This window comes from Gouania willdenowi, chromosome 1 (assembly GCF_900634775.1).
Source record: "Gouania willdenowi chromosome 1, fGouWil2.1, whole genome shotgun sequence".
Lineage (NCBI taxonomy): Eukaryota > Metazoa > Chordata > Actinopteri > Blenniiformes > Gobiesocidae > Gouania > Gouania willdenowi.
This window is the reverse complement of record NC_041044.1, coordinates 44530771-44557112: the sequence shown is the minus strand read 5'-3', so window position 1 is coordinate 44557112 and position 26342 is coordinate 44530771. Positions and strand designations below refer to the sequence as shown.

The window sequence follows — 26342 nt, the reverse complement described above, 5'->3', positions numbered from 1 at the left end:
AATAACAATAATTATACAAAATACAAACAAAAAATTATGAAATAAAATATGCAAAGTGACAAGAGAAACACAGATCCAGTTAGAGAGGTTGAGTTTGTCGACGTTCCCACGGTAGTGTGTATTCTGACCTGTTTGACCTTGTCCCTCTCCTGTTCAGGTGTGATGGAGGCGGAGGCAGTTGCCGTGATACGGAGGCTCTTCTTGAACATGGCCATACGTGTCTTAGCTTCACTGCGTTGGATCTTTGGGAGACGAACTCTCTCCTGAGTTTGTTTGTTCTTCATCTCCTCCATCAGACGCTGGTTGTAACGCTGCATCTGCTCCATCTCCTACACACACACACACGCAGTGATCAATTAACCTTTTAAATGCTGGAGGTGTAACCTCCTGAGGTTATCTCTTTTCTCGCACTTTATGTATTTTTACTTAAATTTTGTGTGTTATTGGAATTTTTTAGAACATTTTTCTCTCATTATGTATGTTTTTGTTGTTTTTTGTGTGTTCTTGTTGTTTTGTGCATTTATTGTATATTTTTCTCTCATTTTGTGTGTTTTACTGTCATTATGTGCAGTTTTGATTGTGGTTTGAATGTTCTTGATATCATTTTGTGAATTTTTCTCTCATTTTGTGTGTTTTTGTCATCATTTTGTGTGTTTTTGTGCGGTCTTGAAAGCTATTACTACATTTCCTTTTTGTGTGTAATTGATATCCTTTAGTAGATATTTTTCTCATGTATGTTTCTCTTGTTATTTTTATCTCATTTGGTGTGTTTTTATTGTTGTTACGGACATTATTGAGTGTGGTTTGTGTGTTCTTGGTAACATTCTGCATGTTTTTCTCTCATGTGTTGTTGTCGTTTGTTTCTCTTTGTTTTAATGTTGTATATTACTCTGACATTTTTGTGTATTTCTATAGTCATCTTGTCTCTGAGCATCTTAGCATGTGAGATTGATCTGAAAAAATGAAATAAAGACCTTCTCGTGTCTCTTCAGCAGCTGGTGCCTCTGCATGAAGTACTGGTCTTTGAGCTGCTGCTTGAACAGCTGGTGCTTCTCCTGCAGGTGGCGCTCCTCCAGCTCCCACATGGCCGCTTCCCGCGCTGTGCAGGACACGCACGCACGCACGCACGCAAACACACACACACACACACACACACACACACACACACACACACACACACACACACACACACACACACACACACACACACACACACACACACACACACACCCCCACACACACACCCCCACACACACACCCACACACACACACACACACACACACACACACACACACACACACACACACACACACACACACACACACACACACACACCATTCCATGGCTTACTTACAACCCTTACCGTTTCCCTCTGATCTAAAAGCTCTTTAGGAGCAGATGAAGCTGCAGCTTCAGACCACATGACTCACATTCCGGCAGCTCTCAGAGCGTTACTGGTATGTATTAATTACCCCTTGTATTAATTCTGAAGTCAAATTAAAATATTAATATGAATTTGAAATTAAAACTAAAATATATATTAAAAATATTTATTTAAAATTGAAATATGAACTTGAAATGAAAATATTAATTTAATTAAAATATAAATATTAATGTAATTAAAATGTTACTAATACTTTATTAAAATATTCAGTGTACCTCTGAGGAGCTGCTGCTTGTGGTTCAAACAGTCCCTCTCCACGGTGGCCAGCTCATGTTTGTGCTGCTGGATGATCTTCTTCAAGGCTCCGTCCAAGTCCTGCTGCTGCTTCTGGAGGAACTCCTGCTCCTGCACAGACGGGACAGGACGTACCCTTAACAACTAGCCTTAACCCCTTAACTCAACGACCAGCCTTAATCTATTAACTCAACAACCAGCCTTAACCCCTTAACTCAACGACCAGCCAGTTTTTGTTGTCATTTGTTCTTGATCTCATTTAGGGCTTATACTACAAAGCCTGATAAGTATATCCTAGATTTATCTCCATTAGCTTCACCTAACCAAACGTTCTCTGTTAGAAAAAAGCTGTCCTACGATGCGAGATACGAAGCAAGTTGATTTCAGCCTGGCTACGTGCGCACTCTAGTGGCAGTGGAGGAGATTACAGAGTCAGACCAATCACAATCACAGAAAGTGGAGAACATCTTACATCACTGCTCTAGAGGAGATCTGCATGGAGGAATGGGCCAAAACACCAGCAACACTGTGTGAAAACCTTGTGAAGACTTACAGAAAACATTTGACCTCTCTCATTGCCAACAATGGTTACATTACATATTGAGATGAACTTTTGTTATTGACCAAATACTTATTTTCCACCATAATTTGCAAATAAATTCATTAAAAATCCTACAATTTGATTTTGTGGATCTTTTTCCTCATTTTGTCTCTCATAGTTGAGGTTTACCTATGAAATTAGCATTTAAACATGTCACAACTTAATGTGATCACCAGTTGAGCTGATACGCCAATACTCGTCTCAGACATTGTCGATACGCGTCAAGATAAGTGTGGAGAAAATGATGTCGAGCAAAGGAAAGGTAACCCTACCTGTGGAGGAATGTGGGCGGGGCTTACCTCCTTCCTGCGGTTCTTGAGCACGTTCTGACACTTGGCCAGCTCCTTGTCCTGCTCGGCTTTGATGCGTTTGGCCTCGTCCCTCAGACGGTTGGTGTGCTCCTGCTCCAGCCTCTCAATGGTCTGCTTCTGCTGCCGCTCCAGGTTCTCCACCTCCTGGTCGTACTGGCGCTTCTTACTCTGCAGGTCGGAGGTCACACACGCATCAAGACCTGAGGATTTTCTGCTTTGGAAGCTGGATTTTAGTTACAGCGAACACTGAGGGAGTCAAATGTAATGGTAGAATTGTCTGCACATTACAGTATATCCAGAGCTTATAGATGCTGATATAGATGCTGATATACAGGGTTCCCATCAGGAATCTTTCACAGCATAGAGGGCTCGTGTGGCGCTTGAGTGGAACATTTTTAAATGTATAACTCTCTAAGGGCCAAATTTGGTGACGTAAAGCTAAAGTTGGGTTTTTTTTTGTTTTTTGTTTTTAATCTTGGTTTCAGCCTTACTTTAAAGCTAAAAGTTATTTGTTGAATAGGTGAAGGTGGTGAATGTAACTGGAGTCAATCATGCATGGTATATATATATATATAGTTCTTCCACTAATTAACACACACACTGTAGAGACAAGAAATAACATTTTATTGAAAAGACTGATTCCAAGACTCGTTTTTCTAATATAAAGTAGGTGTAGGAGCCATAATTTATTTGTCAAAATACCTGTTTATTATGTTTTAGCATTTACCTGACCTGTAGATGGGCGGAGCATGCAGGTTATTTAGGTTGCCATGGTGATCACACACGTGTGGTCAATCAGGGGAGCAAACAGTTTTGAATGGTACTCAACGGTATGCAAGATTAAAGAGTCAAACACCAACAAACTATGTTTTCATATTCTTTAACAAGAAGTACCTGTTGGAACAACTATCCCTGCACCACCAGAAGTGAACCCAGTTAAAGGGACTTGGGCGTTTCAGTAGGTATTATGTGGGAACTGCAGTAATATTGGAACACATACACACACACAAAGGACGTGCTCATACACATACACACACATATTTACATTTGTACATGCACATGTACAATGATCTGTTGCGGGTTATAATCATTACATATGTATGTGTTTCTCAGTTATGCAAATAAAAAAAAAAGAGTTAAAACAACCCGTGCACGCCTGGAAGTCACTTTTGTGTCCAAGTGTATGTACAGATTGAAAAAGGAAAAAACTACAGAAAATTCTCCCTGAAAATGGAGCGTAGGGGGCGCCATCGCTCCGTAGGGAAGCCTCTACGCTCAACAGCACTGGAGAGAACCCTGATATATGTATATTTCTCCCTCCCTACGTGCTCACGGCTCTGTTTTTCACCGTGTTGTCTTTCCTACAGACAACATTTTCATTCTCACAGTCTCAAAACAAACTAGTTGCCTGAGCTGGGAAAACCTTACTCCCTTCCTTCAGTTATGTGATTAATGGTGTAAGAATAAATCGATTTGGTAATATATCGCAATAATTCATAGCGCGATTATCGTATCGTCAAAATTAATTTTTTTAGTCATGTGTTTGTCATGCCCGCCACATCTAGCGCCACTTAGGGGCGCTGTTTCCCTGTTTTTCTTTTCTTTTTTCCAGTGGTGCTGTGAGTGAGTGGCCTGATTGTTGACGAGTTCCACCTGCAGGAGGCAATCAGCCTTCAGTCAGTGCCAGATCGTTGAATCACTCAGAGATCTACTAAGAGAAACCTTCGCTCGTTCGACTCCTGCTTCTGCCTTGTCCTGTCTCACCTCTGCCTGTTCCTGCTCGTCTGTCTGCCTGCCTCCGTCTGTCTTGGTTCGTGTAGACTCACCCCCCAATTCCAGCCTGGATCTTCTGTCTCTAGACTCTGCTTTCGCTTCGTTGCCTGCCATCCTCACCCTCGGCCCCGCCTCCCTGGACACTCAGTGAAGCCTCGCTCTTTCTTGCGGACCCCAGGTTAGTTTCAGTCCTTTGCTTAGTCCATCTCTACAGACTCATATTTACTAAACCGTTTCAGTTAATCCCTCTCTCCTCTCTTCCACCAGATCTTGCTTCCTCAGTTATTTCAATAAACAGTTAAATTCAGTTCTGCCTCTGTGTGTTTGTCATCCGCACTTGAGCGCTGACCTGCCCCGTAACAGTGTTTTATAAAAAAAAAGAAACATTTAATCGTGCCAACATTTGCATAGCACATAAACGCCCGGTCACTAGGTGTCAGTGAACGCACCATCAGTTCTTGTTAAACTACTCAATGCATTTTACAGTTGCGTTCAAAATAATTCAACCCCCACTGCAGTTAAGTGCTTTAGCAAGTCTGACATTTATTTTTTATCTTGTTTATAATCAGATCAAATAAGGACTAAAATAGACAAAGGCAACTTAAATTTCAACAATTTTTTTTGTAATATACCAACAAATGTCCTGTGATTACCTCATTGACAAAATTATTCAACCCCTTAGTCACATACATATTTAGTACTTAGTACAGCACCCTGTGGCAATAATAACATCCTTCAGACGTGAAACAGAGCTAGACACAAGTTTCTTGCAGCGATCTACAGGTATCTAAGCCCATTCCTCATGGGCAAAGGTCTCCAGTTCATTGACATTCATGGGCTTGCGTGTTGGAACAGCCTTCTTCAAGTCCCACCAGAGATTTTCTATGGGATTTAAGTGGGGCCACTCCAGAATCTTCCAGCCCTTCGTCTGCCACCAAGCTCTGGTAGATTTGGAGGTATGCTTGGGATTGTTGTTCTGTTGGAAGGTCCAACGTCTCCAAAGCTTCAGCTTTTTCACTGACTGCATGACATTTAAACCCAAGTTTTCCTGGTAGGCATTTGAATTCATGATACCTTGCACACGCTGGAGATTCCTTGTACCTGAAGAAGCAAAAAAGCCCCTGAGCATGACTGACCCCCCACCATGCTTCACAGTAGGCAACATGTTATTTTCTTTATCTGCCTCATTTTTTCTCCATCAGACAAATTGTTGATCCATAGGCCCAAATAGTTCCAATTTTATCTCGTCGCTCCAGAGACCAGCATCCCAAAACCATTGTGGCTTGTCCACGTGGTTTTTGGCATACTAGAGTTGACTCTTCTTGTGCTTTGGAGTCAGCAGGGGGGTGCGCCTGGGAGTTCTGGCACAGAGGCCTTCATTTTGCAGTGTGCGCCTTATTGTCTGGGCCGAAACCTGAGTACCTCCCACTGACAAGTCCTGTCACAGTTTCTCAGTTGTCACCCGGGGATTTTTCTCCACCTTTCGCTTCAGGTACCGGACAGCAATTGCCAACAGCATCCTCTTTCTGCCGCCTCCAGGTTGCATTTCCACTGTGCCTTTAGCTTTAAACTTGCGAATTATGCTTCCAATTGTGTCTCTTGAAATGTTTAATGTCTTTGCTGTCTTTTTATATTCCTTTCCTTGCTTTTGAAGAGAAATTACCTCCTATCTTGACTTCTTTGACCATTCCCTGGACTTCACCATGTTGCAAAGACACCATGAACCGTCTAGAAGGAGCCGAGTATCGCAGGCCTTTTAAATCTGCTTAATTGTTGCTCGCTATGGTTCTGTTCACATCTACAGGTGTTTTTAACACCTGATTGAAACCTCTGTCTTAAAGAGTGGTCTTTAGGGAGTCGAATCTGTAGGGGTTGAATAATTTTGTCAGTGATGGAATCACAAAAATGACATTTGTTGGTATATAACAAAAAATGTTGTTGTTGTAATTTAAGTTGAACTTGTTTATTTTCCAAGTCCTTATTTGATCTGATTATAAACAAGATAAAAAATGTGTTTCAAACTTGCTAAAACGTCACTGCAGTGGGGGTTGAATAATTTTGAACACAACTGTAGATGGAAGTTGATTGAAATTTATTTTCATAAATAAATAAAAACATACAGGGCACTTTTATAGATGTATGTGGTTATTTACCATATACAGTATATATGTATCCATTTTTATTTGATCTTTTGTATCTGGCTACTATGAGTGCAATGCTAACATTTAGAATCCATATCCATACCATTTTTTTTGTTTTTAAATGTTTTAATTCTTTATATATATATATATTTATATATTTATTTATTTATTTTTTTTTTTTGGAACTTATTTTATTATTTGCACTTTCCTTCCTCAATTTAATTTTTTGGGGGGTTAGCTTCTTATCTCACAGTGTCAACAGTAGCTACTTGTGATAATTACCTCTGGAGTTACAGAATTAAAACAGAATAAAACGAATAAAACCTCGTACGTGTACGACACACGTACTCACCGCCGTCTCCTGCTCAAAGCGGCGGTAGATCTGCTCCTTCTGTGCCTGCAGCTTGTTGCTGAGCTGCTGCTGCGCTCGCTGCTCCTCCTTCTGCAGGAGGCGGAGCTCCCGCAGCTCCTGCCGCCTGCAAACCAGGAAGTAACTCATTCACAACTGAAGAAGAGACTTATAGACCAGAGCGACATAACGGTGTGTGTGTGTGTGTGTGTGTGTCACCTGAGGAATCTCATCTCCTCGTCCTTGGTGTCGTTGTCGGTGATGATCTTAGACGTGGTGACGCTGACCTCCACTCCGTCCACCATGAACTTACGAGTCTTTTTCAGCGTCTTCTTCTGTCGCCTCAACTCCTGAGAAGAGGAAACGCTTCAGTGAAAACACGACAACAACAAAAATGAACGTAACAAAAATACACCAAAATAATGAGAAAACACAACAAAAATACACAAAACAATGAAACAAAAACACAAAAAAGGTGAATGGATGAATACAAAACCGACAAATTCACAATGAAAAGACTCTAAACAGCATAAAAGTTGCACAAAATGATTAAAAAACAACACAAATGCAATAAGTGACTGAGAAAACACACAAAGGGCAGCAAAAATACACAAAAAAGACAACAAAACTACAGAAAATGACTAGAAAACCCACAAATTGACAACAAAAAGACTCAGAACTACATAAATACACAAAACAACATCAAAGTTACACAAAGGGCCTATACTACAAAGCTTAGATAATTATATCCTGGATTTATCTCCGTTAGCTTCACCTAACCAAACATTCTCCATCAGAAAGAAGCTGTCCTATGAATCTAGATTACAACTCACTAAATTAACCAGGCGATTTTAGCCTGGCTAAATGTGCGCTCCTGTGGCAGAGGAGGAGATTACAGCGTCAGACCAATCACAATCATAGAGAAACTGGAGAGCAACTTACATCACAATTGAGCGATAATAATTTAAAAATATGAAGAATTAAAATCCATAATTCAGACCAAAAACAACATTGTTGCTGCAGTAAAATCAGAAAGTAATTAATGCAGGAATTAATTAGTGTTAATGATTAAATTAGTGAGATTATAAACGGTGAATAAACAGACTCTCTGATCACTTTCTCTTTTATCTCTGATGCTGCGTTCATACAGATCAGTCTACATCATAAGGTGGAATATATTTATGTTTATATTATCTACAGGAACCACAGAATACATAAATATATGAAATCATTTATGAGGTTTTATCATCTGACTAATGTAGATATACAGTAAATCTATATGTTTCCTAAAGGATGTGATGGTAAATAAAAGATAAATATTCTCACATCAGATCCACACAGACGTGTTCACAATGATCCTCCTTTTATTGGACAGTTCGTTTTCTAAGAGATCTGATTGGTCAGGAGGCGGGGCTTTAGTACCCTCTCAGATCTGATCCAGAACAAAACCTGGTCCCGACCTGGGGGGTATTTCATCTACACTTTTTTTTTAAATTACCGCTTTAATTTAAAAAGGAAATGAAACAAAATATCACGGCAAATGTTTAACTAAGATTTTAAATTGATACAAATGATGACAGAATCATAGTCTTATTATGTGTTTAATGTGTCCTTTACTTTTAATGAGTTTAATTTGAATCAGTCTCCATGTATTTAAACCATTAGTAATAATAATAATAATAATATGCCTATTGGGATACGTGCGTATCCATCGCCTCCATTTAATATAAATGCCCATATTCATTGATCAGAGATTAATAATGAGAAAACTCTAAACATACAGAGAGGGCGGGGCTTCAAGGACAGTCGCAGGGCAGAGCTCTAAAGATGATTCATACTGATCGCACTGTGTGTGGTGTGTGTGTGTGTGTGTGTGTGTGAGACAGGGTTGATCACTTCTTTTACAGTTTAAATGATCAACTTACAGAGATATTAAAGGATGAGTTCACTCAGAATGTGTTATGATCAGTATTTACTGTGGTTTTTAGGAAGTTAACTGCTTTAATTTTGCCCTGATAAATTGAGGAAGTTGTACAGCCTCTGTAGCAGGAGGGACCAGGGAGGGGCTACAGCCTCCGCTCTAAACACAGTGAAGGCTTTTACACATGTCACATTGCTTTAGAGGAGATAACTTGAGGTCGCGTCATACATTGGTTTTAATGTAATGGAGTTGCTTCAGTCACTTCAGTTGCGTTCGGTGTAAAAGCACCTTTAGACTCCCAATGACAAACTCTAAGAACAGTATCACTTTTCAGGAGGTGATCAGTGTGCACACCTTCCATGCGCACTGATCACCTTCACCAGGAGCAGTGATGGATGTGATATCCAGTGGTGCACACAGCTGATCTGCTCCCTCTATTCATCTGAATTTAATGTTTAGTGCTGAACTAAAATAAACTATTCATCAAAACACTCACTAGTCTCATAAATTACATATTATTTAATTGTTACAGCATCATCTTTTATTAAACGCTGACTGGTGTTAAAACTTATCAAACTCACATGATCAGTTGTTTTCTGTGATACATTGACTAAATAACTAGCTCCGTAAAATGTTAGCTAGCTTCATAGTCCAGCACACACTGATTAAATCCTGGAAGTTAGCGTGATGAGTCTAGCTTTGTAGTATACACCCAAGATGATGCAAAAACACATCAAAGACAATAGACAATAGAAACACAAAACAACAACAAAAACACACAAAATACCAAAAATTACATACAAAACATGAGTCTCACCTGGGTGGAAACAGACCCAGCCTCCTTGGTTTTGGACAGGAAGCTGGAGATGGACAGGTTGAGGTCTACACTGCTGCTCCCTGAGTCTGAGTCGTCTTTAGCCTTAACCTTGTCCTCCGTGCTGTCCTTGGGGGCCGGCTTGTCTCCTTCCTCCTCCTTCGTGTTGGCGTTGGTTGGTTCTGGGAGGGTCAGACTGAGCTTCAGGTGTTTGTAGCCCTCATCCTCCTCCTCTGCAGGCGAGCTGGGTTCTTCTACAGTGGGAGTGTGAACCTCCTCCTCCTCCTTCTCTACACTGATCTCTAACTGTCGGAGCTCTCTGATTGGAGCAGAGTCTGCCGAGGGAACGTCGTCCTCCTTCTCTGGAGCTTCTGGAGAGGGAATGTCCTCGAAAGGTGAGGGAACGTCCTCCAATGGTGAGGAAACATTCTCCAATGGTGAGGGAATGTCCTCAAATGGTGAGGGAACGTTCTCCAATGGTGAAGGAATGTCCTCCAATGGTGAGGAAACCTTCTCCAATGGTGAAGGAACGTCCTCCAATGGTGAGGAAACGTCCTCCAATGGTGAGGGTTCCTCAGAGAAGCTGCTCTCCACCACGGGCTGGGCCAGCTCAGCCTTCTCTGGAACCGACTCCAGGACGGACGGGGACAGAGGGACCTTCTCATCCTCTGAGCTGGCCACGCTGACGTCTGACGCCACGCGTTTGTGACCCTGAGGAGAAACAACACGGAGGTTAGACACGCGGGAAAAAAAATAAACAGTATATTCTGTATATTCACCATGATGAAAAATTTTGCTACATGCTAAGCAAACCAAAGAAGTGGGACTGGATGCTACGTACTATGCTAACCCATACATGTTGGGCTGGATGCTACATGCTAAGCTAAACCAAACATATGGGACTGATTGCTATGTGCTATACTAACCAAACATGTGGGACTGAACACTACATGCTAAGCTAACCAATATGGGACTGGTTGTGTTGTGTGCTAAGCTAACCCAAACATGTGGGACTGGAAGCTACTTTCTAAGCTAACCAATATGGGATCGGTTGTGACGTGCTAAGACAACCAAACATGTAGCACTAGTCGCTGCGTGCTAAGCTAACCCAAACAAGTGGGACTAGTTGCTACATGCTAAGCTAACCCAAACATGTGGGACTTGTTGTGATGTGCTAAGCTAACCAAACACGTGGGACTGGTTGCTACGTGCAAAGCTAACCCCAAACAACTGGTCACATTACTTGACACCAAAAATACACAAAATGATGATAAAAACTTAAAAAACACAACTAAGACATTAAAAAATGACTCTTTGGAGCAGATCTACTGTCTCTTAGTCCGTCCACAGAAGAATGCACAGCTGTAGGGACAGCCTGGTCTCTTTGTTGTTGTGATTGTCATCATGATTGAAGTGAAGTCATATGAACCTCACCAGATGTGTGTCTGCGTCTTCCTCCTCTTCTTCCTCTTTGTGCTCTTCGATCTCCTCAGTGACCTCAGCCTTGGCCTCGGCAATCAGCTCCCTTAAAGGTTTACTGTCAGCCACCGAGGACACAAAGGGATGCTGCACAACACACGCACACACACACACACACGCACGCACGCACGCACGCACGCACACGCACACACACACACACACACACAATAAAGAACACCTCCTCAGCACCTTTTTACTGATCAGTGAAACGTTCTACGGCCCACGCATAGCGAGCGCCTCAGGGCCCGTCCCGCTGACGTGGCTCTGCCAGGAGTGCAGCAGATGGACAGGTTGGATAATGAGGCTTAGGTGGGAGGAAGTGAAAGCTGGCTTATGAGTGAAAAGGACTTGTAAATTAGAGCGAGAATCTTCTTCAGCTCGGTTCACTGCTTCTAAAGACAGGAAGTGTGTGTCCGTGTGTTGGATGTGCAGCGGAAAAACACAATCTGTGTCATTTTGGAGTTATTTTGTATATCTTTGTTGTTTTGCTTGTATTTGGGGTTAATTTTCTCTATTTTTTGGTGTATTTTTCTTCTTCTTTTGTATATTTGTATTGAGATCTTGTGTATTTTTGAAGTCATTTTGTAAATTTCTTCATCATTTGGTCTTTTTTTCTATCGTTCTGTTTTTGTTTTGTGTGTCTGTGTATTTTTGCATATTTTTCTCATTTTGCCACTTTTGGGAATTATTTTCTGCATTTCTATTGTTGTTTTGTGTTTCTGGAGTAATTCTGTAAAGTTTTACAAATATTTTGAATTATCTTTTGCATTGTTGTCGTTTTCTGTATTTTCATTATTGTTTTTGGAGTCATTTTTTTTAATCTTTTTGTCATGTTGTATATCTTTCTGTCCTTCTGTCAAATCTTGTCCTTGTTTTGTGTGTTTTAGTAAACCATTGTTTACCGTAATTTCCAGACAATAAAATACTTTTTTCTCACACTTCGAACATGCGGCTTAAACAATGACGTGGCTAAATTGTGTATTTTTCCCGGTTTTATAAGCTTCATGCCGCCACAAAATTAAGCTCCGTCACATTAGTGCGCTTTATAGCCCAGTAATTACAGTATATATTTTTGCATTCGTATTTGCCTTTGTTTTGTGTCTTTTTCTGTCATTTTGTGTGTTTACTTTGGGCATCGGAACAAAATAAGACCAAGGGCCACGTGTGGTCAAAACGCTGCAAGAAAAACATGATATGGCTGAAGTCGTACATGTAAACGAAGAGAAAATCGCTGGGTATTAATTTACATCTTTGGTGTTTTAACTTAAAAAGTTAATGTGAGGCAGGCAATTCAATGTTCCTCGGTGATGTAACAAGATCAGCAGATTCACATTTTTCCGAACTTCCCGGCCGAAATGATGAAGCAGCGTCAACACTGAAAGAAGCTGGTCTCCGTTTACCCTGCTCGACTGAGTTACCCATGGCAACGTCGCCTATATGTTTAACACATTGGAGGAGGCAAAGACAGTGTTGGACACTGTGGACAACTTCTACCTTTTACAGGTTACAGGTCTGGCCTCTGGGGCCAACCTCAGAAATTAAACCAGGTAACAGTTACACAGCTTTAATTTGGACTTATTATATAAAAAATGTTAACACACTTGGGTTTGTAAAACCAAAAGCATTTTTCTTCATTGTTTACCTTTCAATATTTAATTTAATGTTCTTGGTTATCCTGTTTTTACTTTTTTCTTTTAACTTCATCTCGGAGGGGATACAAAAGAAAGTATTGGTAGCGTCTCACAGCTTAGTGTTAGGCTAGGTTAGTTTGAATCAGAATTAAAGGATATTCATTATTGTTCTATTAATTCTAAATTACAATTAATTCAATTCAAAGTTTTGCATAGGTTACATTATTTAAGAACTAAGAACATAAAATGTTCCCTCACTATGTGAAAGATGTAAGATCTTCACTGGCACATCACTGGGAACGTCCAAAGATTGAAACCTCTTGGTATTTAATATTTAAATGGTATTCCTCTGTATTTAAAATGAATCTGCCTTGTTGGGCATCTCTAGTGCATTGGAAGAGAAGGACAAAAAAATCTGTACAACCTTTGCTAATAGTAAAATGTGGACATTAGATGGCCCACCTGTATTTGAAGCTTGGTTGAGATCATTTATTAGAATACTCCACACTTTAAAAACTTAGTTATGAAATGTCAGGGAACCTACATATATTCTATAGTACGTGGAATATTTAAAACTTTGGATGACCCCGACTATATTTAATTGTTTAGTAGCTAAATTGTGGATATTTGAATTGATGTACAGTAAATAACCTCATTGTTTGTATTGTGTATTTTGTTGTTTTGTGTTCCTGTTTTATTCAAGTATTTGTGTTTACGATGAACTCTGGACTTTGTCCTGTATCTTTATGTACACTCTGTGCCTGGCTGTATGTCTTTCTCTGTCTTAGTGTCACATGTAAAAAGTTAAAAATCATTTAAAAAGTTAATGTACTAGAGTGAGTTATTGAAGCACACACACCTGTAGAAGCTGCGGCGCAGCCCATCTGTTGTCCACATTCTTGTCCAAACATCTCCTCAGGAAATCCCTGAAGTCTGGAGACCTGAAGCAAAGCAGAAGCTGAAGGAGATCCAGTCGGTCTTTGAACATCAACTCAAGCATCACACCTTTACTAATAATATTAAATAACACCATAACACCTTTACTCCCACAGTCCCTTTCAAACACACCAAATGATAATGAGCAAACCCACGTGCTTTTATTTTGAAGGAAAGGACTCACCAGCGCGACGGCTGCATCAGCGTGGGTGGGTCTGCTTTGGCGATTTTCAGCAGCACCCTCATGGGGTTCATCTCGTGATTGGGCGGCTCCACCTGAGCCAGCTCGATCAGGGTGACCCCTAGGGACCAGATGTCTGCTTTGTAGTCATACGGACGGTCTTTGGACGTTTCGCACATCACCACCTCTGGAGCCATCCTGAGAGAGAGCAGCACACGCCACGTCACACGCCACATGATTCAGTCTCATTACGCACAGTAATTATATGTCTGATAATGACGTTTTAATACAAACTAATTGTACTGATAGCATAGCCCCACCCTTTTACCCTGTGACCCAGCACAGCCAGCGTCGCTATGTGCAAAGCTAACCCAAACCTGTGGGACTGGTTGCTACATTCTAAGCTAACCGAAACATGTAGGACTGGCCGCTACATGCTAAGCTAACCCAAAATGTGGGAGTGGTTGCTACATACTAGGCTAACCAAAACATGTAGCTACGTAATAAGCTAGCCCATAATGTGGGACTGATCGCTACGTGCTAAGCTAGCCTGAACATGTGGGACTGGTAGCTACATGCTAAGCTAACCAAAACAAGTAGGACTGGTTGCTACGTGATAAGCTAGCCTGAACATGTAGAACTGATTGCTATGTGCAAAGTTAACCCAAACATGTAGGACTGGTCGCTATGCTAAGCCAGGGGTAGGCAACTCTGGTCTTCAAGGGCCTGGATCCTGAGACTTTTAGTTGTGTCCCTGTTCCAACACACCTGGTTGAAACCAATGTGTTGTCATCAAGCTCTGCAGAAGCATAACAATGAGCCTTTCATCTGATTCAGGTGTGTTGGAGGAGGGACACATCTAAAAGTCTCAGGGATCCGGCCCTCGAGGACTGAAGTTGCCTACCCCTGTGCTAAGCTAACCCAAACATGTGGGACTGTTTGCTACATGCTAAGCTAACCCAAACATGAGGGACTGTTTGCTACATGCTAAGCTAACCCAAACATGTGGGACTGTTTGCTACATGCTAAGCTAACCCAAACATGTCCAACCCAAACGTCGATCACCTGAAGTCACAAATGACTCCCAAAATACAAAAATGACTCCAAAAACAGAAATACACACAAACAAAATGACAAAAAAAGAACTTCATAAAGTAGTGATAACATCTTTTAGTTTCCTGGGAAGGAAAAGGAAACATCCGCTGCACAGACTGTCAGAAAAACAGGAACACATGTATTCATCATCGTGTGCTGTACTCACCAGTACGGAGTTCCAATAAAGGAGTCCCTCCTCTGCAGAGTTTTAGTGTTTTTGGCAGAAACGCCAAAATCAGCTGAAGACACACGAGCAAACAGGAATGAGACGCCCGTACATATTTTCAATAACTAGACAAAGACATGTATGTTAAAAAACTATATCAAAATCCAATCAGAACTCGTCTGTGTGTGTGTTTACAAACATTAATACATCCAATATCAGGTCGATCAATACTAAATAAACCTATGAAAAAGCTCTTATGTTTTATATTTTAGTCATGTCAATTAGTTGACTAAAAGTAGACAATAACTGAAAGAGTCCTGGTGACAATTTGACTAAAACTACTGTATTTTAGTTTTCCCTGATAATGGAAATACCTTCCTTAAAACTACAACACAAAAAAATACAATAAGAAAAGACAATAAAACGGAAACAGAATGGACATGTGTAAACTGAAACAGAATTGGGAAAATTAGAAAGTGTAAATGTACGGTGTGAGATTGAAAGAGCAGAATAAAGGCTCTGACCAAGCTTAACGTCTCCGTCCAGCGTGAGCAGGATGTTCCCAGCCTTCAGGTCCCGGTGGATGATCTTGTTGTGGTGCAGGTAGACGAGCGCCTGCAGCGTCTGTCTGCACACCACCTTTATCTGAGGCTCAGTGAGGGGCCGCTCCAGCTCTACACACACACACACACACTTACATGATGTTTTTAAATTCAGAATGAGTTATTCTGAATTAAAACGTTAGGAATTCAAGTGTTCTGCTTCATGTTTACATGGAAATAGTATTTCCAGAACTGAGGTTTACATGGAAAACCGGTTTATTCTGCTTTATTTAATTCCTCTTTAGGTCTGTAGGTTAAGAAGGTTCTGATTGGACAGAGGAAGAATGTGACGCATCACATCTATCAGGAAAAACACATAAACCTTCTATTGTTGGCTATAACACAGAAGACCACACATGAGAACTGTTTTCACCTTTATTTTGATTGTATTACAATAAAATAACACATGGTTTCTGTTTGGACCACAGAGTGGAAGAAGATATGAACTAATCACCTGTAAAAACCAGTAAAACTCTGCAAAACAATCACCAGGAATAAATATTTGCTCCCTGGTAAAGACAGTAGCTCTAACAACAGGTAAAATTATTATTATTATTAAGTAAGTCAAGTGTTTATAAGAAAGAGGAATTATCTAATTCCGAATTAAAATCGGAAAAAACCAGCCACCCAATTTTAATTTAAGTTTAAATCTTAATTAAATTGGCCGTAGCTATGGATACATTAAACGTATTCATAAACCACCACTCTATGCATGCGCATACCCTCATTGGCCAGTTTAGGTCACATGATAGGTGTGACTTAAAGTTCCGTCAGTTGTATTTTAGCTCATATTTATTTTTAGCTACCCCGCTAACCCTTTTATTTTAGCCCTAACCCAGGAAATACCCTAAAATGTTTATTTTTGTGGAATTTGCCATGTTAAATATGTTAAAACAAAATAATGTATATGTCAAAAGTGGGATTTGAAACCACGACAGCAAAAGAAAGAATCCCATAGTCCTGGAGGCTGTGGCTACGTTTAACGTATCTATAGACACTTTCAATTAAATTAGCATTAGGAAATTAAACATTTACATGGTCAGGTTAAAGATGAATTAACTTGTATTCTGCTTTAAAGAGGAATTAAAGCTCCCATGTAAACAAGGCCACTGAGGGACCACATTTACATGGTGTGGGGCGTGGTCACTAACTCACCCAGCATGACGGCGTCCACGGCTCCGCCTGCACAGAACTCAATCAGGATCTGCCAATGACAAACACACGTTATTATTATTATTATTATTACATTATTTGTCCACTTTAAAAGCTTTACATTCACAGGCTGCTAAACAGGGATTGGGGTCAATTATAATTGTAATCGTGTAATTGATAATTAATTACAATTATGGAATATTTTAATTGTAATTTTAAAAATCTGTTGCTGTGCTAATTGTAATTAAACTGTAATTGAGTTTAGATAATTGACTTTGTAATTGCCATGAAAATTGTATAAAAATGGCCAATAATAACTGAACTATTTAACTGTAGAACCATGTTACAGTTATACACAGATGTAGTTAACAATTATTAAAATATGTTTCAAATCAAGCTTTCCCATATTTTACCATTTAACAAAAATATAAATCTATATTTTCATTGATTATGAACCCTAACAAGGTAATCAATAGATAGGAAATAAATGAGATAATAGATTTGTTTTAGGAGCCGTTAGCATAAGAGATGCTAACATAAAGCTAACACATGAGGAAGGTGAACTTTTATTACGCTATTTATTTCAGGCTCAGTAATTGAACATTAGTAATTGAGAACGTAATCGTAATTAATTTTTTGAGGATAAAAACATTTCATTGCAATTTAATTGTAATTACAGAAAATGCTGGTAACTGAAATAGTAATTGAACATGGGTGATTGAAAACATAATTGTAACTGAAAAATGTAATTGACCCCAACCCAGCAATGCTGAGCAGCAGTTATTAATTCATGAGTATCCTATAAATCATTATTTATACATATTTATATGTACGTATGTGTACACAGAGAACTCTCAGATCACATGATCAATAATAGAAAATTGACCAATCAGAGCATTAATACAGGAAACAATGACGAGTTTGTGTGTTTTTGTTGTTGTTGTTGTTTTGTGTATTTTTGGGATAATTTTCCATGTTTTTCTCTCATTGTGTGTGTTTTCATTAGAGTTTTTTTTAGTATTTTCTGTCATTTCGTATGTTTTTTTTTTTTTTAGCAATTTTGTGTATTTTTGTTGTTGTTTTGGGCTTTTTGAGTTATTTTTATGTTTTTTGCGGTCTTGTGTATTTTTCGGTAACTTTAATTTTGTTTTGTAAGTCATGTTGTGTATATTTAGGGCCCGAGCACAATGGTGCCTTGGACCCTATTGTAATGCATTACAGTGTACTGAAGAACTATTACTTCAGTACACTGAGGATTTCCCTGATCTGAATAAATACTGTTATTTCTTTCTAACACAAACACACTTTACCAAAGATTACACAATGTAACCTTATTGTCTAATGATTTATTTCTGTTTTATACCCACACAGAAACTAATCAAGCACCTCCAGTTATGATTAAACCCAACCGTCAGTCATAGTTATAGCGCCACCTATTGGTAAGAGGAAATCATAGACATTATATTTGCACAGAACATTGCAGGAAAGTTTGTGATATAATCCTTGAAAATGATCAGCTACGTCTCAACACATTTCTGCCACACCCCGACATGTGTGTGCTTGCAGCTTTAATTGTTGTTGTTTTGTTGTTATAAGTTATTTTGGATAGTTTTTATCCTTTTGTGCATTATTCTGCAATTTTGTAAGTTTGTTGGATTTATTTTGTGTATTTCTGTTGTTGTTTTATGCATTTTCTGTAATTTTGTATTTTCTGTTTATTTTCTGGTAACTTCAGTTGGGTTATTTGAGTAACGTTGTTTACATTTGTTGTAAGTCATGTTGTATATTTTGTTATCCTTTTTGAAAATTTTTCAGAAAGCAGAAATGTTTTATTGGCCAAGTACAGTTTTTAAGACGGCACAAGGAATTTGACTTGGTCGTCGGTGCACGAAACAAAAAACAAGCCAGCAAATATAATAATAATAATAATGATAAATATAAAGGATGCGGGATAAATAAAACATAGATAGAGAATAAAGGATAAATATATATATATTTATACACACTGCAATTTTGTCCGATTGATTTTGTGAATTTTTGTTGTTTTTTTTGTATGTTTTTTTTTTTGAGAAATTTAGTTTTGTTGTTTTTTCTATAATTTTTTTTTTTTTTTTTTACATAACTTAGTGAATTGTTGTTGTTCTTTTGTCAAATTTTCTGTCATTTTATACATTTGTTGGATTAATTGTGTGTATTTTTGACGTAGTTTTTGGTATTTTCTGTAATTTTGTATGTTTTCTTAATTCATTTTGTTTTTATTTTGTACTTTTAGAGTCATTTTGTGTATTTTTATTGTCTTGTGTATTTTCTGGTAACTTTGATGAAGTTTTTTTGAGTCATGTGTATATTTCTTATCCTTTTGTGTTTGCCAGATTCATTTTGTGTATTTTTGTTGTTTTTTAGTAATTTCTGTAACTTTGTATGTTTGATGGATTAATTTTGTGTATTTTTGTTTTTGTTTTGTATGTTTTTGAAGTCAGTTTGTGTGTTTATTGTGGAGAACACACAATTAGCTGCCAGTTAGTTGTAAATAATGTTGTTTAATATGAATGAATGAATGAATGAATGAATGAGGAGCTTTGAGTCTGGCCTCTGACGTAAGCGGATTGGCCCGGTTTGGGGCCACATTGTGGGTCGCCCTCAGGCCTGATTGTGATAATAGGATTAGAGTTTGTACGACACACAGCGTCTTTACTGGAGGGACGACTCCAGCGAACGTGCTGAGTCATCGTCGGCGACTTTCTCACACAACACGCCACAAACATGTGATCATCTGATCCCAGGGTCACATGATCATCATCCATCTCTGCACTTTAATGATCAATATTAACACAGGAAACTACAAAGGGATTGTGTTGGTTAATGGAGTCATTGTGTATATTTTTCTCTTATTTGATGTGTTTTTGTTTTGTATATATTTGTTTATAGTGGTTGTTGTTTATTGTATTTTTCTGCAATTTTTGTTAGAGTTTTATTTTGTGTATTTTAGTTTTTTTGTTGTTGTTTTGTATATTTTTGCAGTAATTTTGTGTTCTTTTGTTGTTTCTTTGTATATACAGTATTTGTATTCTGTTTATTGTGGTTGTTGTTTTTTATTTTTCTGTCATTTTTTTCAATTCAAGTCATTTTATGTATTTTTCTAATATTTTGTGTTTTTTTTGTTTTAATTTTCAGTATTTATGTAATTTTGTATGTTTTTGCAGTAATTTTATATACTTTTGTCATAGCTTTGAATATGGTTTTGTTAATTTGGCGTCATTTTGTATATTTTTCTCTCATTTTGTGTGTTTTTGTTGTAATTTTGTATGTATTTGTTTTTTTTTATTGTGGTTCTTTTTTGTTGTTTTCTGTAATTTTTGTTAGAGTTTTTTTGAGTAATTTTGTTATTGTGTTGTGCTTTTGTGTATTTTTGTTGCCTTTTGAGAATTTTTTCTGTAAGTTGGTACATTTTTGGATTCATTTTGTGTATTTTTGTTGTATATTCAGGTATTTTATGTCATTTTTTACGTGTTTTTGAGTAAATTTGATGTTGTGTTGTTTCTGAGTCATTTTATGTTACTTATGTTTAGTTTTCTACGCTCAGACATTGACATGACGTTGACACGAGTAGATTCTCAGGAGGATGAGAGTGAAAAGAGGACTGAATGATACTTCCACCTTTAGGAACAAAGGTTCTGTGTGAGTGGGACAAAGCCTGTCGTCTCTGACACGGTTCTAGTGTTTCCAGTGGGCGTGGCTACTGCTACTGTTATAGCTCTGCTGTGCTACAATAGACTCTCACACACATTTTGTGTGTTTTAAGTCATTTTGTCTCATTTTTGTTGTGTGTTTTTGTTTCGTTTAGTGTGTATTTTTTCTATTTTGGGTTTTTTCCCAGTAATTTTGACCGATATTGTTTCGTTTTTATGTATTTTGGTTAGGATTCTTTGTAATTTTGTAGTAATTTTGTATATTAATGTTTTTATTTTGTGTTTATAAAGTTGTTGAATGCTATTTTGTGTTTTTAGTCATTCTGAAAGTGTTTCACTCACATGAACACGTTGAACGAACAATCGTTCATATTTTGGGTAAACGTGGACTAAATGTAGGTTATTTCCCTTTGATGAAATGTTATTGAGAGTGTGTTGGTTCTGACGTGTGTGAACGATGCTCTAATCTTCGTTTAGCAGAGTGACAGATTTCTATTGAGCCCTGGTTTTGTTGTTTGTTATTTAAAAAAATTAAAATAAAAATCCCCCATTTCCAGCAGCCTGAATGTTTTTTTTGTTGAACTTCCTCCCATCACCACAAAGTGCCATTGTTTTACATTAAGAGTAGGGGGCGCTGTTGAGCTCCAGTCAGCTCAGATCTGTATCATATGACCACAGAGCGAGAGGATGTTGAGGTCAGATGGAGCACGTGAAGCAGTAGCACACTGAGAAGAGAAAGTTTAAAATGAGTTGGGAACATGTTAGTTTGTGAAAACGCTTCCCTCTCCATGTCTGTGTAACAGGGAACAAAAACCTTCTGTGTTAATGTCATGAGCAGAGCCTTAGACGTTAGCATTAGCTTTAATCAGACCTACAAAGTTAGACCTGTAGCAGTCAGACTACGACCTGAACCAGAATAAAGCTGATCTCTCTTTAATCCTGAACCTATTGAAGCCTGACTCACTATTCACATCAGTGCACGGCGTGCACATGTAGGAGTCTCTTTAATGAATCAGCTTTATTTAATAGCTACTCATTCTGCATTAAACTGTAAACATGATAAACAGCTTCATGCTAAGCTACAGACGCTAAGTAGAGGAGGAGCGACAACGCTCCGGTTTTTTTCACAGAAATGGCGGTTCATGGAGCCACACAATAGTTCAGGAAGTGAGCAGTTGACTGTTGTAACCCAATGTTTTTCATTTGGGAATCAAGGTCCAAGAATTTGGAGGAAGACGTGAGGAACAGAACATTGTACTCCAAACCATGACTGACTGGATATTTCACACTGGACCTTCAGAAGAGTTGGTTCTGTTCCTCACATGTCTTCCTCCAAACCCTTGGACCTTGATTCCTGAATGACATTTAACTTTCATTAGAAAAGAGGACCATGGACCACTGACCAACAGTCCAGTCCTTCTGAGAAGTAAATGGTGATTTCTTCACTGTATTATAATTTTTTGAAATCCTGATTTCATGGATTTTAATGAGCTGGAAGCCCAAATTAAGTAAAATTAAACAAATAAATACTTGAAATTGTTTAAATTGTGGGCCCTGAATCTATAATCTATGAAAGTTTAACTTTTTGAATTGAATTATGGAAATTAAACAACTTTTAAATGATATTCAAATTTTTTGGAAAGGGTCTGTATATTACCATTATATACACATACATATGACAGTGTTCTGTATAAATATTGTAAATCAATACAGTTATTGACGGCAAATCACCTGAAATCCCAGTTATGCCTCTCGAAATCAATGGATTCAAATCTTCCAAGGAACTATTAGAGTCTACACAAATCACGTGATGATCAAGCATTTAAACTTCCGTTGTTGCAACTCTCTCTGAACGGCTCTGACATCACCATCACTGCGTAGCGTCCAACCAGAGTCCATGTTAAGAAATTAAACGTGACCCTGGGTTCGGGCAAATATTTCTCAGTAGGAGTGCAGCTCTGTGATTGGTCAGAATCATCACTTTGTTGGAGAAATTCAGTTTAAATCCAAAGAGTGATGCACACGAACACTCTTCCTTGTGTTTGTTTATTTTGGTTCATTGATAAATCATACCGCCATCCATTGGCCTGGAATGTTTACTACACCGAGGTAGCATTTTGTCCCATAAGGTCATTCTGTAGTTCATGTTTCTCCACACACCAAATGTCTTTCTTTGTAAACAATATTTCTGCTCATCTTTTTCAGTCACTTGGAGTTAATATTTCAACCAAAATTAATGTAATACAGTACAGTGATTTATAGGGATGTCCCGATACAACTTTTTCACTTCCGATATGATACCGATATAGCAGCCTTGCGTATCAGCCGATACCAATATTGATCCGATATCAGCAAGAATCAAACCTACATTTATTACTAGGGACGTAACGATTTATTGTAAAGCAGTTAAAAATCGATTCATAGGTATCACGGTTCACATCGATAGGCTGAAAATTGAATCGCAGTACTTTTTTTAAACAGCAGAAGGCGCTATATATATTTATCCTTCTCATCCAAAAGTGTAGGCGGTGGGCGGAATCTGCTACTATTTTCTTTCTGGCCGCCTCCTACTCTTAAACATGTTCATAAATGATTCCTTACCCCTTTAGCAACGAAAGAATATCTGTAACATTACGTGAATATCTTTAAAAGTCCCGTTTTTCTATTAGCTCTGTCTGCTAGCGCGTAGCATCTCTTCTTCACTGCAAGAATATCTGCATGTCAAAAGGCAACTGGGTTACCAGCGCCCTCTGCTGGTCCAAACAAATATCTGACGGAAATACAGTACAGACTGTTTTTTTTTCAAGTCCAATTGTTAAGGCACAAAATAAATTTTCAGTTGCACTTTTAAAAAGAAAAAGAACTATTATGTAGTTTTTCATTGTTTACTATAGAACCAGAATTTAAATTAATAGGCTTCTTCTTCATTTGTATTATTCCTTTATTTATTTCATTCAAGATTTATTTTTAGTTAAATTGCATTGTTTTTAATAGTTTATCAAGGAATTACTTTGACAATGAAAAATAAAAGGAAAATAGTACAGTTTTTTCTCGTTTTTTCCCACCAAAAAATAAAGGAATATTTTTCAGTCATCATTTGTCTACATTCCCATTTTGTAAAATAAATCGTGAGAGAATCGTATCGTGAATCGAATCGTATCGGGAGTTGAGTGAATCGTTACATCCCTATTTATGACTTATTTTGTTGTGTAGATCCAGTGATGTCACTCAAACACAGAGCAATAATCAGCAACAGTAGGGATGATAAAAACGGACCCATTTATTATTAAACAATTGGTTACATACATATTTACCTTCAACATAAGATCAGCAGTACTCTACAATTGAATAAAATAAATTATAAGACCAGCATCAATGTTAAGCTGTGAACCACACTCACCTATGGATAGAAGTGCTGGAGCAGATCATTTTATCAGAGCGTTTATATTGGTGATTTTAGATGCAGTCCGATAAAATCCGATGTTCATTTTCTGCCTGATATTGGATCAATATCAGATCAAGACACCTCTAGCCAATTAAAGGAAAAAATCGAAAGCTGACGTCCAATTACATTCTTTTTATTGAGCTTTATAGGATTGTTTCAAAGCAGAAAATGTAGTGTTTTGATCGTACAGGAGGGGTATGTTGTGTCCATTTTGTATTCTACTAAATATCTTTGAAGACATTTAGATGTTTCATGATTTTATGCCATGAAACACAGTAAAGTGCTCTTCAATTTCAAAACTACTTTATGTGTTTATTTTGCTCAGTGATGTTATTAATAATAATAATAATGCATCAATTTTATATAGCGCTTTATCATAGACACTCAAAGACGCTTTACAGAGTTAAGACATTATTCTTTCACTCCACACTTAGTGGTGGCAAACTACTGTTGTAGCCACAGCTGCCCTGGGGCAGACTGACGGAAGTGAGGCTGCCATAGTGCGCCATCGGACCCTCCGACCACCACCAACACTCACTCACACACACTACATTCATACTAGGCAATGTAGGTGAAGTGCCTTGCCCAAGGACACAATGACATATCACTGCAGCGACTGCCACCCCACTGTGGCACCTGGAACTCGATTGGCATTATTAATTTCATGCACTGCAACATGAATGTTTCATTTTGGCCTGTGATTTTTGGTTGTTTTCATCATGTTTTTTGTGTTTTTGTGGTAGTTTTGTCTGTTTTTGAGTCATTTTGTGTATTTTTTGCAGTTTAATATTGTCTCTGTTTTATTATGCCTGGGTCTAATATGTCCCAACAGTCTTTAGAATTGCTCTGCTGCGGGAGTACGATTTAAAAGCGAGTATAAATGATGAAGACAAACAGGGTCGAAGTCTCACACGGAGGAAAACAAGAGCTTAAATCCAGAGTGGTGCAATTATAAACAGGAATGATGATTAACAGTCATTACCGCTGCTTTCTGATGAACTTTGCCCTCTGATGAAGAAACAAACGGTCACATGGTTCCACTCACCCACAGCTTGCTCTCAAAATAGAACGCGTCGAGGAGCTTGACGATGTTTTGGTGCTCGCAGGAGGCCAGGATGTCGATCTCCACCATGTAGTCCTCCAGCTCCTCCTCCGTCTTTGTGTCGATGACTTTGGCTGCGGCCAGGATTCCCGTCTGCTTGTTCTGAGCCTGCATAGGAGGAAAGTCTTCAGCTTATTCTCATTTAAACTCCTTCTGTCTTCAAAGCAAGCGTTTCATCAAAATGATCAATCAATGCACCATTATAAACAAGGTGTTGATAAGGTGCTCCCTACAAACATCAGTACTTCTGTTCATGTCCTTCGTCACAGACGTATAAAGAATAGAACTGCACGTAGAGACCAGTCCAATATGTTTGGGTTAGTTTAGCATTTAGTAACCAGTCCCATATGTTTTGATTAGCTTAGCATTTAGCAACCATGCTTGTACGTTTTGGTTAGCTTAGCATTTAGAAACCGGTCCCATGTATTTTGGTTAGCTTAGTATTTAGCAACCATTCTCATAAGTTTTGGTTAGCTTAGCATTTAGAAACCAGTCCCATATGTTTTGGTTAGCTTAGTATTTAGAAACCGGTCCCATATGTTTTGGTTAGCTTAGCATGTAGCAACCAGTGTTAGCTTAGCATCTAACGACCAGTCCCACATGTTTTGGTTAGCTTAGTATTTAGCAACCAGTCCCATATGTTTTGGTTAGCTTAGCATGTAGCAACCAATGTTAGCTTAACATCTAAAGACCAGTCCCACATGTTTTGGTTAGCTTAGCATGTACCAACCAGTCCCACATGTTTTGGTTAGCTTAGCATGTACCAACCAGTTCCACATGTTTTGGTGAGCTTAGCATGTACCAACCAGTCCCACATGTTTTGGTTAGCTTAGCATGTACCAACCAGTCCCGCATGTTTTGGTTAGCTTAGCATGTTGCAAACAGTCCCAAATGTAATTGGGTTAAATTAGCATTTACCAACAAGTCCCACACATTTGGGCTCGCTTAGCACATAGCCACAATTCCTACATGTTTTGATTAGTTTAGCATGTAGCGACCAGTCCCACATCTTTAGGATAGCTTAACATCTAGCGACCAGTCCCACGTGTTTAGGTTAATCTAGCAGGTAGGGACTAATCCAACATGTTTATTAGCTTAGCATGTAGCGACTAGTTCCACATGTTTGTGTGTTAGCTTAACATTACCAACTAGTCCCACATGTTTGGGTTAGCTTAGCATGTATGGCCTAGTCCCACATATTTCAATTATTTTAGCACGTAGCAACCAGTCTAACATGTTTGGGCTAGCTTAGCACAGAGCAAATACTCCTATCAT

At 38.5% G+C, this 26342-nt stretch overlaps 1 protein-coding gene across 1 annotated transcript in view; it reads right to left on the bottom strand.

The window, feature by feature from the left end:
• Window positions 1-26342, bottom strand: part of LOC114465049 (serine/threonine-protein kinase 10-like) — a 34278-nt gene that overhangs the window by 3782 nt on the left and 4154 nt on the right. Inside the window, exons 2-15 of the mRNA XM_028449795.1 lie at window positions 25011-25175; window positions 16835-16883; window positions 15602-15751; window positions 15078-15150; window positions 13820-14014; window positions 13559-13640; window positions 11024-11155; window positions 9593-10300; window positions 7074-7204; window positions 6858-6981; window positions 2580-2759; window positions 1661-1790; window positions 975-1099; window positions 129-329 (exon numbers count right to left, since the gene is read on the bottom strand). Of these exons, the coding sequence (XP_028305596.1) occupies window positions 129-329; window positions 975-1099; window positions 1661-1790; window positions 2580-2759; window positions 6858-6981; window positions 7074-7204; window positions 9593-10300; window positions 11024-11155; window positions 13559-13640; window positions 13820-14014; window positions 15078-15150; window positions 15602-15751; window positions 16835-16883; window positions 25011-25175 (2445 nt within the window). The remainder of the gene's footprint in view (window positions 1-128; window positions 330-974; window positions 1100-1660; window positions 1791-2579; window positions 2760-6857; window positions 6982-7073; window positions 7205-9592; window positions 10301-11023; window positions 11156-13558; window positions 13641-13819; window positions 14015-15077; window positions 15151-15601; window positions 15752-16834; window positions 16884-25010; window positions 25176-26342) is intronic.